At 36.3% G+C, this 17,280-nt stretch overlaps 2 protein-coding genes across 2 annotated transcripts in view; one reads left to right on the top strand and one right to left on the bottom strand.

Moving 5' to 3' along the window:
* Window positions 1-17,280, bottom strand: part of LOC142321684 (zinc-regulated GTPase metalloprotein activator 1-like) — a 443,413-nt gene that overhangs the window by 187,077 nt on the left and 239,056 nt on the right. The gene's annotated exons all lie outside the window — the stretch shown is intronic.
* The window catches only part of LOC142320755 (alpha-tocopherol transfer protein-like), a 29,342-nt gene that overhangs the window by 2,322 nt on the left and 9,740 nt on the right, over window positions 1-17,280 (top strand). Inside the window, exons 2-3 of the mRNA XM_075358747.1 lie at window positions 4,662-4,917; window positions 16,618-16,728. Of these exons, the coding sequence (XP_075214862.1) occupies window positions 4,662-4,917; window positions 16,618-16,728 (367 nt within the window). The remainder of the gene's footprint in view (window positions 1-4,661; window positions 4,918-16,617; window positions 16,729-17,280) is intronic.

The following is a 17,280-nucleotide window of genomic DNA, read 5'->3' as shown; positions in this document are numbered from 1 at the left end:
ATTAAGACAAACAAACCATTTCTGAAAAAAGTCCATGTCTAGTGAAAAATACAACTCCATAAATAGTTTAATGTTTCAGTAAACTGTTAAGACTTTTAAGTAATTTCAAAAATATGTCCTGAGTAGGACCCAAAAAAATATGGTACGCCTAATTATTGTAGAGCTATTTTACCATAAATATAATTCTGCAACACGATTATGGTAAGCCACACATACATCTCCTACAATCGTCAAGGATCTTGTGAAGTTGAAATTTGAACCTATTTCACATCCTCCATAATCAGCAGGTTTGGTGCCCTGAAATTTCCCTTTTCATTTGCCATTAAAGAAGGATATTTTAGAGGTGGTATTCATTTCACTACCATGATAAATTAAAGGATGCAGTGAGGTTTAGGTTCAAGAAAGACCATCAGCATTCTTCATTGCTTCAATGAGAAAACTGAATCATTGTTGGAAGCAAGGTGTATCTGTGGAAAAATAAATGTAAGTCTTTATAATAAATAAATGAATTTTTATGCTATATTTATTTCATTTAAGAGTTTCTTTTTTCTTCAGTCATTTGACTGGTTTGCAGCTCTCCAAGATTCCCTATCTAGTGCTAGTCGTTTCATTTCGGTATACCCCTTATATCCTACATCCTTAACAATTTGTTTTACATATTCCAAATGTTGCCTGCCTGCACAATTTTTTCTTTCTATCTGCCCTCCAATATTAAAGCAACTATTCCAGGATGCCTTAATATGTGGCCTATAAGTCTGTTTCTTTTTTTAACTATATTTTTCCAAATGCTTCTTTTTTCATCGATTTGCCGCAACGCCTCTTCATTTGTTACTTTATCCACCTCTGTGATTTTTAACATTCTCCTACAGCACCACATTTCAAAACCTTCTCATCTTTTCTTCTCAGGTACTCCGATTGTCCAAGTTTCACTTCCATATAAATCTACGCTCCATATACTTTCAAAAATCTTTTCCTGACATTTAAATTAATTTTTGATGTAAACAAGTTATATTTCTGACTGAAGGCTCATTTTGCCTGTGCTATTCGGCATTTTATATCACTCTGCTTTGTCCATCTTTAGTAATTCTACTTCCCAAATAACAAAATTTTTCTACCTCCATAATCTTTTCTCTTCCTATTTTTATATTCAGTGGTCCAACTTCGTTATTTGTACTACATTTCATTACTTTCATTTTGTTCTTGTTTATTTCCTTGCGGTAGTTCTTGTGTAAGACTTCATCCATGCCATTCATTGTTCCTTCTAAATCCTTTTTACTCTCAGCTAGAATTACTATATCATCAGCAAATCATAGCAACTTTATCTTTTCATTGTACTGTTACTCTGGATCTAAATTGTTCTTTAACATCATTAACTGCTAGTTCTATGTAAAGATTAAAATGTAACGGAGATAGGAAACATCCTTATTGGACTCCCTTTCTAATTATGGCTTCTTTCTTATGCTCTTCAATTATTACTGCTGCTAAATGTTAGCATTCGTTCTATCTCTGTATTTGAACCCTAATTTTTTTAAAAATACTTAACATTTTATTCCAGTCTACGTTATAGAATACCTTTTCTAGATCTATAAATGCCAAGTATGTTGGTTTGTTTTTCTTCAATCTTCCTTCTACTAATAATCTGAGCCATAAAATTGCTTCCCTTGTCCCTAGTCCCTATACTTTTCCTGAAACCAAATTGGTCTTTCCCTAACACTTCTTCCACTCTCCTCTCAATTTTTCTGTACAGAATTCTAGTTAAGATTTTTGATCCGTGGCTAGTTAAGCTAACTGTTCTGTATTTTTCACATTTATCTGTTCCTGCTTTCTTTGGTATCATGACTACAACACTCTTTTTGAAGTCTGACAGAACTTCCCCTTTTTCATAAATATTACACACCAGTTCGTATAATCTATCAATCGCTTCCTCACCTGCACTGCGCAGTAATCCTACATGTATTCCGTCTATTCCAGTAGCCTTTCTACCATTCAAATCTGTTAATGCTCTCTTAAATCCAGATCTCAGTATTGTTTCTCCCCTTTCATCCTCTTTGACTTCCTCTATAACACCATTTTCTAATTAATTTCCTCTGTATAACTTTTCAATATATTCCACCCACCTATCAACTTTGTCTTTCATATTATAAATTGGTGTACCATCTTTGCTTAACACATTATTAGATTTTAATTTATGTACACTAAAATTTTCATTAACTTTCCTGTATGCTTCGTCTATTTTACCAATGTTCATTTCTCTTTCCTCTTCTTTTGCTAGTTTGCCCTTCCTGTTTATAGTATTTCTTTATTGTTGATAGGTCCACTTTTACCTTCTTCATCACTAGCATTCTTATACTTTCTATGCTCATCCATCAACTGCAATATATCCTCTGATATCCAAGGTTTTCTACCAGTTCTCTTTGTTCCGCCTAAGTTCGCATCTGCTGATTTAAGAATTTCCTTTTTAACATCCTCCCATTCCTCTTCTACATTTTATCTTTTTTACTCAAAGCTTTTGCGATGTCCTCCTCAAAAATCTTCTTTACCTTCTCTTCCTCAAGCTTCTCTAAATTCCATAGATTCATCTGACACCTTTTCTTCAGGTTTTTATAACCCAATCTACATTTCATTATCATTATATTATGGTCGCTATTAATGTCTGCTCCAGGCTAAGTTTTGCAGTTGACAAGTTGATTTCTAAATCAACCATGATATAATCTATCTGTTACCTTACAGTATCACCTGGCTTTTTCCATGTGTATATTCTTCTATTATAATTTTTAAACTGGGTGTTGGCAATTACTAAATTATATTTCAAGCAAAACTCTATAAGTCGGTCCTCTCTTTCATTCTTTTTGCCCAGCCCATATTCACCCACTATATTTTTTCCTTGCCTTTTCCAATGCTTTCATTCCAATCTCCAACTACTATTAAATTTTGATCTCCTTTTATGTGTTTAATTGCTTCATCAATTTCATCATATACACACTACCTCATCATCAACATCATCATGGGTGCTTGTAGGCATGTAGACGTTAACAATTTTTGTCGGATTAGGTTTCAATTTTATCCTTATTACAATGATTCTATTGCTATTCCTTTTTAAATACTCTACTTTCTTCCCTATCTTCTTGGTCATTACAAAACCTACTCCTGCCTGCCCATTATTTGAGAGTTATGAACGAATTTGGACTACTCCTCGTATTTAGTGTTATAAGGTTATTAATTTTATCAATTAAATCTAAGAACAACACTATTCAGCTACCATTAAACTGTAGTCAGGAAAAAATTATGCCTTCAATAATAAAACATAATTTCGTAAAACTAATGGTTGTGTAAAATTTTTCAAGTGTAAATACCAGAATAATTGCCAACTTCATCAGCATCTGTTCTGTTTTTTTCAGAACATCATTTAATATTTTTTAAGACAAAAGGTTTAGCACTAAAAAAAAATTTAGAACTGAAAATCACTGTAGAAATTAAAAAGACCAACGGAAAAAATTCTGTAGGACTGGAAAAGATAACGTATACATAAACAATCAATGAAGAAATCAGGGAGCCTTTCATCCAGATTCTGATACCTTCTGTGCCAAGGCACTATGGTTGATAGGCATTATGTTCCCGGCACTCTTTTGGCAAGACATGGTTTAATGATTTTCATCTCCACAGGACTGAAATGTTTTTTTTATAATTTTAATCCAATCATCTAAACAATAGAATCATTTTTAAAGAATAATTTCTGCAAAAAGAGAAGGAAAATAAAAGGTTTTTGATGACTGATAAAGTAAATTTCCATTTCAATGGAACTTTTTGTTATTAATGAACAGAATATTATTTGTCCAGGAAAAATCCCCTTCCTTTACTCTACTGACTCCTGTAAGAGAAAACATTCACTGCTTAAAGTGTAAAATTATCGGATGGAATCACTGAACCACAAATTTTTACCGAATAAAAATAGTCAACATAAATACTTCCTACAACAAAATGTGTAAATATGAACCAGAAATCTTCACTTACACAAATTTTCAATGATTATTCAACATGGTTTCAATACAGCATGAAAACAGAATGTTAACTGTCCTTACAGTAAAAAAAAAGAAGAAAAACAGGAATCACTTCCAGGAATATGATTTAATTCGTCTGAGTTTATTAACCTATCTGTATGCAAATTCTTTAGATAAAACTTTTTAAAAAGTGCTTCCACATCATCCACTCAGCTTTGATGAACTGAAAACAGAGTAGAAAAGTGCTTGAAGTACAATTTTTAAGCCAATTTTTTTAAGTCAAATAATGTACAAAATTATTAATTTTGCTCCATAATTTGTCTCCTAATAATTTTAGTATATTATTATTGGAATATGTAGAACAGAAATAAGGACAAACGTTTTGTTAATTTTAACCCAAAAAGGTAGCATTTTCACTTTCATGTTTATATATGAACAAATGGGATTAACTCCATCTTAAGTGGGAGATGTAAAAAATTAATAATCATCCTTCATATTGATAAAAAGTGGTACTAATGAGATCTTAAAATACTTCTAACTAATTAGTAACAAAAAAAAAACACATTTAGACAAAAATTTAATCAATTTCTAAAATGTTAGGATCTGTACATTCAAACATTTATTGTCTTTTACCATTTAAAAGCTTATAGTTTGTTGTTACAGGAATCTTTTCCCACTTTTAAGACTTACTAAAGAGGGCTACAGAGTGATTTATTTTAGATTTACACCTAATTCTTCTCCTTCTGATTTTGACCACCTTGTTAACTGCAGAGCCACTGTTAATGAAGGTGATTATTTGATAACAAATGAAACTACAGTAAATGGAATATTTATAATAATTGATGGAAAAACACTGAATTTTAAACATGCAAAGCAAATACAACCAACAATAATAAAGAAGATGGTGATCTATAACTTGGTAAGTCTAATGGATGCAAATATATAAATAAATATATATTTTTATAAATGTATACAGACAAGTTTGAAGTCAACCAGTAATAAATATTACATGTAACAAGGCAAGAGTAGAAAACCTTACTACTAAGAACATTCAACATAAATAAAATGTGATAGTAACATAACAATGCCACTTAGCAACCATCTTCAGATGTTGCTGTCTTCTTTCTGGGATCAGCTAGTATATAGCTGACAGTTTTTTTTTAACTTGAAGATATTCATTTAGAACAAAGTTAAAAGGTGTGTTGGATTTAAATTATGTTTGTTCATTTAATACACAGGAGACCAGCAAAGGTTTAGTCGTTGTTGCGGATAATAAGGAGACGGTCCAAGTCATCAAGGACTCTCCAGTGGTGCGGAAACTTGAGGTTAAGGTGGACCCCAAGCTGTTGAGAAAGCCCCGAGTCATTATATATGACATCGAGCGGAGCCTCTCTGATGAGGAAGTTCTGTCTCTCATTCGGGAGCAGAATACTGATTTGGATGCGGCCACGTTCAAGGAGCAGTGTAGGCTAGTCTTCAAGACTGGAAAGCGTGATGCCTCTCGGTATCACGGAGTTTTTGAATTAGGTGCTGGTCTCCACCAGAAGTTTTTGTCTTTAGAAGGATAGAGTCTTCGTTGATTTTGCCTCTTGCCGCGTCAAGGAATACCTTGACGTGCAGAGGTGCTTCAAATGTTGTAGGTTTGGCCACAGGGCCAAGTTTTGTAAGTGTGCGTCGGTCTGCGCGCATTGTGGTGAGGAGGGCCACAAGCGTGATGATTGTCCGCAAAAGAAGGAGGCTCCGACTTGCGTTAACTGCAAGCGGTTACGCAAGAATCATAGGCATTCCATCAATAGTAGGGATTGTGGTAGTTATTTGAGAGCGGTTGAGGTCTACTTCAACTCGCTCGATGGTTAGGTTCGGTCAACTCAATGCCCAGGGTGCCTATGCGGTCCAAGTAGAGTTAGGTAACGTCGTTGAAAAGCGGAGGCTCGATGTTTTACTTCTGCAACACCCGTACATTGTCAAGGGTGACCTGCCAGGTTTTTCAGGCTGGAATAAAATTTATGTTGGTGAAAGTAAATCCGCCGTACTGTGCAGGAAATCTATACATAGTGTCTTTATACGGCTAGCCTCTGACACGCATCACGTCGTTGTTAAGCTTGCTGTGGATGGTTTCGACCTAGTTGTGGTTAGTTCGTACTTTCAGTACAGAGATCCCACTGACTTACACTTGGAAAGATGGGATAAAATTATCAGGCTGATTACGGGTCGTCCTATTCTTATAGGAGTTGATGCGAACGCCAAATCGCTTCTTTGGCACAGTGGGATCACAGATGACAGCGGTGAACTACTAGAAGGCTTCATCGGGCAGCACCAATTTGAGGTGTTCAATGTTACCGGCGAGTTGGCTACCTTCGCCGGCGCGGTGGGATTGCGAAGGACCTTCCTTGGTACCAACATTGATGTTACCATATGTAAGGATATCCCTGGTAGGATTCTGAACTGGTCTGTAGTCGATGATTGCGAAAGCGATCATCGGCTCATAGTTTTTGATTGGATAGGTGGGCTGCGCGATGTCTTTAGGGCGGACGCCCCTGATCAGCAGGGGCGCTTCTTGCACAGGCGGGCGGATTGGCCCAAGTTTTCTAACATTCTTGCGGCCAGGATGCGGGTGTTCACTCGTACCCTGGACGAGGTCCCTCTAGATAACCTGGCAGAGAATTTCTCTTCTGCGGTGGTTGAAGCCGCAGAACTCTCAATCCCTCAGAGTACGGGTCGAGAGAGAGTAGCTGGTTGGTGGTCTCGGGACTTGACTGGGATAAAGCAGGCCGTCGGCCGACTCAGGAGAGCCGCACAGCGTGCGCGTGATCCTGACCGGCGCGAGGCCGTGTTTGCGGAGTATCGTCAGAAAAGGAACGAGTATTTTCATGGAATTAGGACTTCTAAGCGAGATTCCTGGCGCTCTTTTATTCAAGAGCAAGGGAATAAGGACCCTTGGGGTGTTGTTTATCGAGTACGTGGTCACAAGCGGAAAAAGGACAGTCTTCTGTCGGCTCTCTCGACCCAAAACGGCGTTGTAGTTGAGAAAGATCGTGTTCTATCTCTTCTGATGGACGATCTGCTCCCCGATGATATCGAGGTTGGTGAGACCTCGTATCACCGGAGAGTTCGAGCGGCGGTTGTGGGTTTCAACACAGACTCTGTGTCTTCGGAGATTACTGAAGCGGAAGTCCGCCAAGTAATCTGTAGCCTGGCTAGGAACAAAGCCCCCGGATATGATGGTATTACGGTGGAGCTCTTTGTTCGCACCCTGCCTGTAATTCTTGGCCCATTGACTAGGGTGTTCAATAGGTGTTTATTCGCCGGGTATTTCCCGGCTTGCTGGAAGCGTGGTATTTTGAAGTTATTGTTCAAAAGTGGCGACAAGGACCCCAACGTCAGTTCTTCTTACCGTCCTCTGACGCTCTTGCCAGTTGTTGGAAAGGTTTTCGAGAAGGTACTTTACCTCCGCATCAATAGTCAGTAGGGTGACTTCGAATCACATGCTGATGGACGACCAGTATGGCTTTAGACCCGGTAAGAGTACAGAGGACGCGATTCTTAGGGTCCTGAATCTGGCTTCAGGCAGTGAGTACAAATATGTACTCGGTGTCTTCTTGGACATATCCGGGGCATTTAATAACTTGTGGTGGCCCTCTGCCTTGTTTCAATTGCAGAAGCGTGGTTGCACGCGGGATGAAATTAGGACTCTCTCGAGTTACTTCAGCGACAGAACTGTTGTCCTTCGTTACGGCAGTTCGCAAGCAGGAAAGACCTGTCAAAAGGATGTCCACAGGGCAGTGTATTAGGTCCACTCGTCTGGACCATCGAGTTTGACTCTCTCATGCGGCTACGTTTGCCCGGTGGCTGTCGTGTTGTGGCTTATGCCGACGACGGGCTGCTGCTGGTTGAGGGTGGTTCGCGTGCTGAGATTAAGCTCAGAGCGGCACAGGCATGTAGGGTTTTGCGGTTGTGGAGTCTTCAGCATAAGATGGTTTTCAGTGCGGAGAAAACCACTATCATGTTTTTGAAGGGTCGTCTAGCTGCAACTTGCCATCCGCGGGTTGTGATGGACGGTCGTTCAATTAGGTATGTCACTCTTCAAAAGTATCTAGGTGTTATCCTTGATGAGAGGCTTTTCTTCACGGAGCACCTGCAGTATGTGGCGAAGAAGGCAGTTGATGCTTTCTTCGGCGTCCGTAGAGTGGTCCATCCCGATTGGGGGTTGAATTTCCGTACCATGCGGATTCTTTACAAGGGTGTTTGCGAGGCCATTATGTTGTACGCTGCGCCCGTCTGGGCTCATCATTTGCATGTTATAGGGACATTCTATTACGAGCCCAGCGTCTTCTTTTATTAGCGGATGTCGGCGGTTACAGGACTGTCTCGCGAGAGGTAGTAACTGTGATCGCGGGCATCAAACCTGTGGATATTTCGGCTACGGAACGTAGCCAGCGGTATGTTGCAAAGAAGGGAGGCCTTCTCACTTCTGGGCGTATGCGTGAGATCGAAGACCAAGATTTTGACTCTTGGCAAGATAGGTGGAACACTTCTTAGGTCGTTATACGCATGGTATATTCCCCAATGTTAGAGAGTTGCGAGCGGTTAGCTGGGTATCCCCTAATCGGCACACGACACAGTTCCTCTCTGGACATGGTGCCTTTAGGGATAAATTGGCTAGGTTCAGGTTGGTTGATTCCGGCTTCTGTCCGGACTGTATAGTCGATGACACCGTGGATCATGTCCTTCACATATGTTCCCGGTACGAAGCTGAGCGTACCAGAGTTACTAGGGAACTCGAGAGAGTAAACTCTGTTTTGGATCAACGAGTCAACTGGAGGACTCGTAGAGAGTGGACTATAGTTGCTGGCTTCCTTCGCTTCCTCGCCCTGAGCAGGACTGCCGAAGGGATTTAGTAGGTGATAGGGGCCTGGGTGGCTAGGGACCGCCTGGGCAGTTGACTGGCCGAAGGTAGGCGCTTAAGGCAGCGTGCCTCGGTTAGAATAATTGGTGTTATTTTGTTGGAGTAAAGCTGTCGGCGGAGTTGCGGCCGCTGCCAACGGGCATGGTTATCCTTGTCCCGGAGGGTGCGGTCGCGCTTCGACGAGGGCATTTTGTGAGCTAACGACACAGTCGGCGGGGCGTTTCTGGGTGCCGCTTCGGCGGTATGCAGCGGCGTTTCGGCGGCGATAACGAAAGATGGTGAATGTCACGCGGTACTCCGCGATGGAGCTGTGTGGGAGTAGGCGTTAATTCTCCTCTTCCGGGCAGACCGGAGCGGAGTCAGTATTAAACTCATTTTGAGTAATAAGCGGGGTTCTTAAAGGAACAAGGTCTAAATTTCGCTGTGTTAAACTTTAGTGGCACCACTATAACAAACTATAAGTTTGTTATAGTGGTAGTTTGCTCGGATCTGAGACATTCGATAATTGGCTCAATAAAGTTAGTGCTAGGCGCGGGGTCTTCGTTCCGCGGTTAGGCTTCTAGCTTAGTTCCTGAGGGCGACGTGGTAGCTGCAGGTGTCCGTTGTCTTCTTTCTGAAGGCATAAACACAAAAACTATCTCGGGGTAAACTTTACCGATGCAGATGTCCCTCGGGGCATCTGCATCGGTGGCATTTCTGCGGGGCCTGAACTGAAAGCTGTGGTGCGCAATCAGTTTGAGGGCGAGAAGATGTCTCCGTTAAAGCCACTACTGGCTAGGAACGGAGGGGGTGGTGTAGCGACCGGACACGCTACGAGGTGGGATCGTCTCCCCTCGGGGGGGAATCGAGATGTTCATTTAATACACATATACTGCAATTTTGTTAAAATAAGGATATACAAAAAAAAAAAATACTGGGCTTTTAAAGCAATTTAATATCTCTTAACTTTAACTTACAGTAATGAATCACAAATAAAATGAGAAAGAGTAACACTTACAATTTTTCTCTATAAGTGTTCAATATGAGCAGCACTTTTCATCACCCAGCATACATACAACCAATAGAAGAGTTCATCCTATACTTTAACCAGCATATCTGTAGTAATGAAAGCAAAAGATGCCTCAAATTATGTAGATCAGTAGGTAGCAAAGATTCATACATAATATCTTCTGTAAAAACCCAAAGAAAAAATCATGGGATCAGATCTGGTGACATTGAAGGCAACTGAAAACAAGATCGTCATTGGATCCATGCCTATAGATCCAGCGGTGGGGAAAACGTCACTCCACTGATCCCATACAGAGTTTAACACAGTTGAATTGTACTAATGAAGGCACACCATTTCGTTGCCAAATAAAATTCACTGGTCCATCTAGTAGTTAAGAAAAGAGCCAGGTATGGAGCATCTGCAAATAAGTAATTCCTGTTATTCTTGCTTCAGCAAAAAAGAACACTTGTGGTCCAGAAATCCCACTGAAAATATTTAATTTTAGGAATCCTCGCATTGCACGAGTTCATGGGGATTTTCTGACCCCCCCCCCCAAAACTGACCTTATGTGTATTAACTTTTCCACTAGAATGAAATGTTGATTCATCATTAAACACAATAAGATCAAAGAAATGTAATCTTCATTCAACATTTTGATTGTAAGATCGACACACACAATGTAGTTGGTAGGATTCAAAGTCTGTTATCACCTGTAAACAGTATGAACCCGTATATAACAATTTTTTTTAAATATTCCACCTGTCATTATAGGCATTTCTAGTTCACAGCTAGCCTTTCTAAAAAATGTTTTAGAACTGCATAAGAAAGACTCCCTGACATTTTTTTTGTTGTCTTCAGTCATTTGACTGGTTTAATGCAGCTCTCAAAAATTCCCTATCTAGTGCTAGTCGTTTCATTTCAGTATACCCCCTACATCCTACATCCCTAACAATTTGTTTTACATATTCCAAATGTGGCCTGCCTACACAATTTTTTCCTTCTACCTGTCCTTCCAATATTAAAGCGACTATTCCAGGATGCCTTAGTATGTGGCCTATAAGTATGTCTCTTCTTTTAACTATATTTTTTTCAAATGCTTCTTTTTTCATCTACTTGCCGCAATACCTCTTCATTTGTCACTTTATCCACCCATCTGATTTTTAACATTCTCCTATAGCACCACATTTCAAAAGCTTCTAACCTTTTCTTCTCAGATACTCCGATTGTCCAAGTTTCACTTCCATATAAAGCGGCACTCCAAACATACACTTTCAAAAATCTTTTCCTGACATTTAAATTAATTTTTGATGTAAACAACTTATATTTCTTACTGAAGGCTCGTTTAGCTTGTGCTATTCGGCATTTTATATCGCTCCTGCTTCGTCCATCTTTAGTAATTCTACTTCCCAAATAACAAAATTCTTCTACCTCCATTATCTTTCCTCCTCCTATTTTCACATTCAGTGGTCCATCTTTGTTATTTCTACTACATTTCATTACTTTTGTTTTGTTCTTGTTTATTTTCATGCGATAGTTCTTGCGTAGGACTTCATCTATGCCGTTCATTGTTTCTTCTAAATCCTTTTTATTCTCGGCTAGAATTACTATATCATCAGCAAATCGTAGCATCTTTATCTTTTCACCTTATACTGTTACTCCAAATCTAAATTGTTCTTTAACATCATTAACTGCTAGTTCCATGTAAAGATTAAAAAGTAACGGGGATAGGGAACATCCTTGTCGGACTCCCTTTCTTATTACGGCTTCTTTCTTATGTTCTTCGATTATTACTGTTGCTGTTTGGTTCCTGTACATGTTAGCAATTGTTCTTCTATCTCTGTATTTGAACCCTAATTTTTTTAAAATGCTGAACATTTTATTCCAGTCTACGTTATCGAATGCCTTTTCTAGGTCTATAAACGCCAAGTATGTTGGTTTGTTTTTCTTTAATCTTTCTTCTACTATTAATCTGAGGCCTAAAATTGCTTCCCTTGTCCCTATACTTTTCCTGAAACCAAATTGGTCTTCTCCTAACAATTCTTCCACTCTCCTCTCAATTCTTCTGTATAGAATTCTAGTTAAGATTTTTTATGCATGACTAGTTAAACTAATTGTTCTGTATTCTTCACATTTATCTACCTCTGCTTTCTTTGGTATCATGACTATAACACTTTTTTTGAAGTCTGACGGAACTTCCCCTTTTTCATAACTATTACACACCAGCTTGTATAACCTATCAATCGCTTCCTCACCTGCACTGTGCAGTAATTCTACAGGTATTTCGTCTATTCCAGGAGCCTTTCTGCCATTTAAATCTTTTAATGCTCTCTTAAATTCAGATCTCAGTATTGTTTCTCCCATTTCAAACTCCTCAACTTCCTCTTCTTCCTCTATAACACCATTTTCTAATTCATTTCCTCCGTATAACTCTTCAATATATTCCACCCATCTATCGACTTTACCTTTCATATTACATATTGGTGTACCATCTATGTTTAACACATTATTAGATTTTAATTTATGTACCCCAAAATTTTCCTTAACTTTCCTGTATGATCTATTTATGGTCTATTTTACCAATGTTCATTTCTCTTTCCATTTCTGAACACTTTTCTTTAATCCACTCTTCTTTCACTAGTTTGCACTTCCTGTTTATAGCATTTCTTAATTTCGGTAGTTCCTTTTACTTTCTTCATCACTAGCATTCTTATATTTTCTACGTTCATCCATCAGCTGCAATATATCGTCTGAAACCCAAGGATTTCTACCAGTTCTCTTTGTTCCGTCTAAGTTTGCTTCTGCTGATTTAAGAATTTCCTTTTTAACATTCTCCCATTCTTCTTCTATATTTTCTACCTTATCTTTTTTACACAGACCTCTTGCGATGTCCTCCTCAAAAATCTTCTTTACCTCCTCTTCCTCAAGCTTCTCTAAATTCCACCGATTCATCTGACACCTTTTCTTCAGGTTTTTAAATCCCAATTTACATTTCATTATCACCAAATTAGGGTCGCTATCAATGTCTACTCCAGGGTAATTATTGCAGTCAACCAGTTGATTCCTAAATCTTTGCTTAACCATGATATAATCTATCTGATACCTTTCAGTATCGCCTGGCTTTTTCGAAGTGTATATTCTTCTATTATGATTTTTAAATTGGGTGTTGGCAATTACTAAATTATACTTTGTGCAAAACTCTATAAGTCTGTCCCCTCTTTCATTCCTTTAACCCAGCCCGTATTCACCTACTATATTTCCTTCCTTGCCCTTTCCAATGCTTGCATTCCAATCTCCAACTATTATTAAATTTTCATCTCCTTTTACTTGTTTAATTGCTTCATCAATCTCTTCGTATACACACTCTACCTCATCATCATCATGGGCGCTTGTAGGCATATAGACGTTACAATGATTCTATTGCTATGCGTTTTGAAATATTCTACTCTCTTCCCTATCTTCTTGTTCATTATGAAACCTACTCCTGCCTGCCCATTATTTGAAGCTGAGTTTATTATTCTAAAATCACCTGACCAAAAGTCGCCTTCCTCTTCCCACCGAACCTCACTAATTCCTACTACATCCACATTTATCCTATCCATTTCTCTTTTTAAATTTTCCAGCCTACCAACCTTTTTTAAACTTCTAATATTCCACGCTCCGACTCGTAAAATGTTATTTTTAATTTTCTGGCGACCCCCTCCTTAGTAGTCCCCACCCGGAGATCCGAACGGGGGACTAGTTTACCTCTGGAATATTTTACCAAGGAAGGCGCCTCCTCCATCATTGCTATATGAAATTGTAGAGAGCCACATTTTCTTGGAAAAAAAGCAGCTGTAGTTTTCCATTGCTTTCAGCTGCGCAGTACTCAGAGGACTGAGTGATGTGGATATGACCGTTTAAGTCGTCCTGACTCACTCCCCTAACAACTACTGAAAGAGCTGCTGCCCACTTTCAGGAATCATTCCTTAGTCTGGCTCTCAACAGATACCTCTCCGATATGGTTGCACCTTCGGTCCAGCTACTCTGTATCACTGAGTACTCAAGCCCCCTCTCACCAACGGCAAGGTCTCATGATTCATAGAGGAGGCCCTGACATTATCAACTTTTTTCAGGCACCCTTGGTCATCCCGTACTCTTCCCTTTACAAAGACATCCAGTCATTTTGAACTGATTATGCAATCAATGATTACACCTTTTATTTAACAAACTGAAAAAACACAGGGCATTTTCTGTTCAGGAGCCAACTCTGCTAGTGGCCTGTCAAGTTGAGAAATATGGAATCAATCTACCACCATGCACTTAACTAAAAATGTCCTTTTTGCTCTTTGATTCTAGCCTTAAATCAACATTATACACCTCAGTCCAAGAGATATAACAAATTAAAACCCCAATATTCTTTTTGTACACCCGGTTTAATAAATTTTACTTTGTGAAATATTGTGCATCTCATGATGTTCAATTGTATTACAATGTGTAAAATAATAAGGTTGTTAAGGTTGAATAGATTTATGATTTTCATCTATATATGGTAAACACTGACATTATATTATTTGGAGGCCTTTTAAGTTATGTTTTAGTTTGAAGCATGTCCAATTAATCTACTGCATGCAATCAGATCAGTTGAGTTTGTAAATTCTAGGGATACTTTATGATTTAGATATTGCCAAATTATTTTCTTTTGAATAAAAAAAAAATTATAATCAGTGAACTAATAATAACTAATTAATGATGAATAATAATAATTATCTCTATATTAAATATAGACACTAAATTTAATAAATTAATTGAATCATGTGATATGATTACAGATTTAACAAACAAAAACAAGAACACTTTAATCATATACACAAAATTAAATTTACTAAAAATTACATTGTATCATTCGATATTTTAGTTTTTGAATTTGTCAATAGATGCCACACCATTTAACATATCAAATACAATTTGTTTTCATACACTTGTGTAAACACTGAAGTCATTTCCTAGAATGCATCATTATTCAGTACATATTGAGAGTTAGAATTTTCATACCCAATTTTTTTCACCTCTTGCCTTCCAAATCCGACTATGTGCCTTTTTGTTTTCAGAGAAAAATCCAAACATGAATTTTCACGATTGTAAAAATCTTTCCCACTCCCTTCAAATTGAAGTGTTGAAAAATGGTGAAAAAAGAGTCAATTTCTTTTTATATAAGTTCCTAAATACCAATTTTCACAACTTTAACACCTTTGGATCCTGAAATATAAATTTTTCATTAAAAAAATTGCACCCCCGTTTTCTCCCTCTTACAGACAGATTTTACCAGAATTCTTCTTTGGTTGATCCCTACATTATAAAAATAATGTATCATCCAAAATTCACTATAGTTAAATAGTTTTAGTGTACTGATGAACCAGTCAGTCAGGATAGTTTGTATTATATATATATATATATATACATATATATATATACAGAATTAATATATATATATATATATATATTAATTTGGTATTTTTTTTTGTTTTTGGAGTCAATCACACTTCTATAACATCGAACAGTAGCTTTCAACATGAGTGTTGTATGTTATTTTATAGCGATGATTTTAGTAATGTGATCTCACTTTTTATCATATTCTAAGTTGTCCTTCCTAACTAAAAAAAATGTTAGCTAATAATACCAATAGCACTAGAAGTGAAGATGGAAACACAACTTAAATAGTTATGATTTTTTTTAAATTATATTTATTAAGTTCGATTAGGTTTCATATAAAAAATTGATAATGTTACAAAATTCAATCAGAAATTTAGTTTGTCTAAGAGAACTTTACAGTTTTTAGTCTTCTAAGTAATATTTTTACTGCAGTAATGACAAAATCTTTTTGAAACAATTAATTCATATTAATAAAAAAAAAATCATACTAAATAAAATTCTGCAAAATTGACATAAAAAATACATTTTCTTCCATAAAACTACTAAATACATATATATTTCATGTACAAATTTAGTAATCTCTTTAAGAAAAACATATTATACTTACATATTTTTCAAATAAGTACTAAACAAAAATGTCTAAAAGACAATAATTAAACTAAAAAAAAAGTACTTCATAAAAAAACTTCATTAAATCTGAATGCATAAAAACTGTACTTAACAGTAAATCTTGTAAATAATTTGCATAAATTTTTAAAATCATAAATAAAAATCACTTTAAATCTTTCAGTAGAATCTATCATAACTTATTATTTTTCCCACTAATAACAGTCGATGATATTAATAAAGTAAAAAAAAGTAATAAAATTACATGTTTAAAAAGGTCTTATCTTTTTTTAAATATGTTAACATTTACACAAGTTCCTAATAATGTATTTTTAACATAGGAAAAATGCCAAACCTGACTAGAATTTGAATTCAGAATTTTCGATATGAAATGTATAACACTAACAATCTTCAACAGATACAAAGTATAAATTCGAGCAGTAAATTAAAAACAGATTACATTATTTTCAGTGGAGTAATCTGTAAATTTCTAATTTTTAACTAATTCATTTAAGATAATAACAATAGTTATTAATTAAAAAATTAAACATTTTATTACTTTTAAGTTATCCTACAAAGTATGATGGTAAATTTTATGCACGGTTAATAACAAGTAATAGGTTAGTGATTAAGATTCAAAATTATATAAACTGCATCAAAAACTGTTTTACAGAATGTGTATTATTAACTAAAGAAAAAATATTTTTCAGGAGGTATTTCCATGTCAACTTAAAGGAATGTTGTTCTTTAACTGTCCATCAACAATACATACCTTCACTGCAATTGTATTTCCTCTTCTATCAAAGAAAATAAAAGAGAGAGTAAGTTGACTTGTTATTCAAAATAATTATACTGAAGCAAATTATTTAAATATTTCATCTGTTTCTTAAAATCGGAAATCACTACAAGAAAGATACATTCTAAAAGATTTTATTAATTAATTATACTTTATTCAATAATTACTGATTGTGATAAATCATAAAATTTTAACCTTCAGCTTTATAAAAAAAAATTATGGGAATATATACAAAATAAATTGTTTTATTACTATTTTAATTATTCTATTACTTTATATTTTTCAATTTTAAAGATGGATTTTTATTTAAACTTTCATATTTTATATTAGAAATTATATTTTATATACTAGACCACTGATGTGTTCATCATCCTCAAAGTTGTGATAATATTAAATAGTTTACACATATTTATTAAAGAAAAAAGTATTAATCATTTTACTTCATTATATTTCTGATGCCAAGCTGACAGAAATACAGACAAACCTTCAGAATTATAGGCCTTCTAGGTGACTGAAAAATAACTTACATCCCCTCTAACCTTTTTTATAATTGAGATAACTGAATGCAGTTTCCAGC

The sequence above is a fragment of the Lycorma delicatula genome, chromosome 3 (genome assembly GCF_047948215.1).
Source record: "Lycorma delicatula isolate Av1 chromosome 3, ASM4794821v1, whole genome shotgun sequence".
Taxonomy (NCBI): Eukaryota; Metazoa; Arthropoda; class Insecta; order Hemiptera; family Fulgoridae; genus Lycorma; species Lycorma delicatula.
This window is presented reverse-complemented; position numbering and strand designations above follow the sequence as displayed.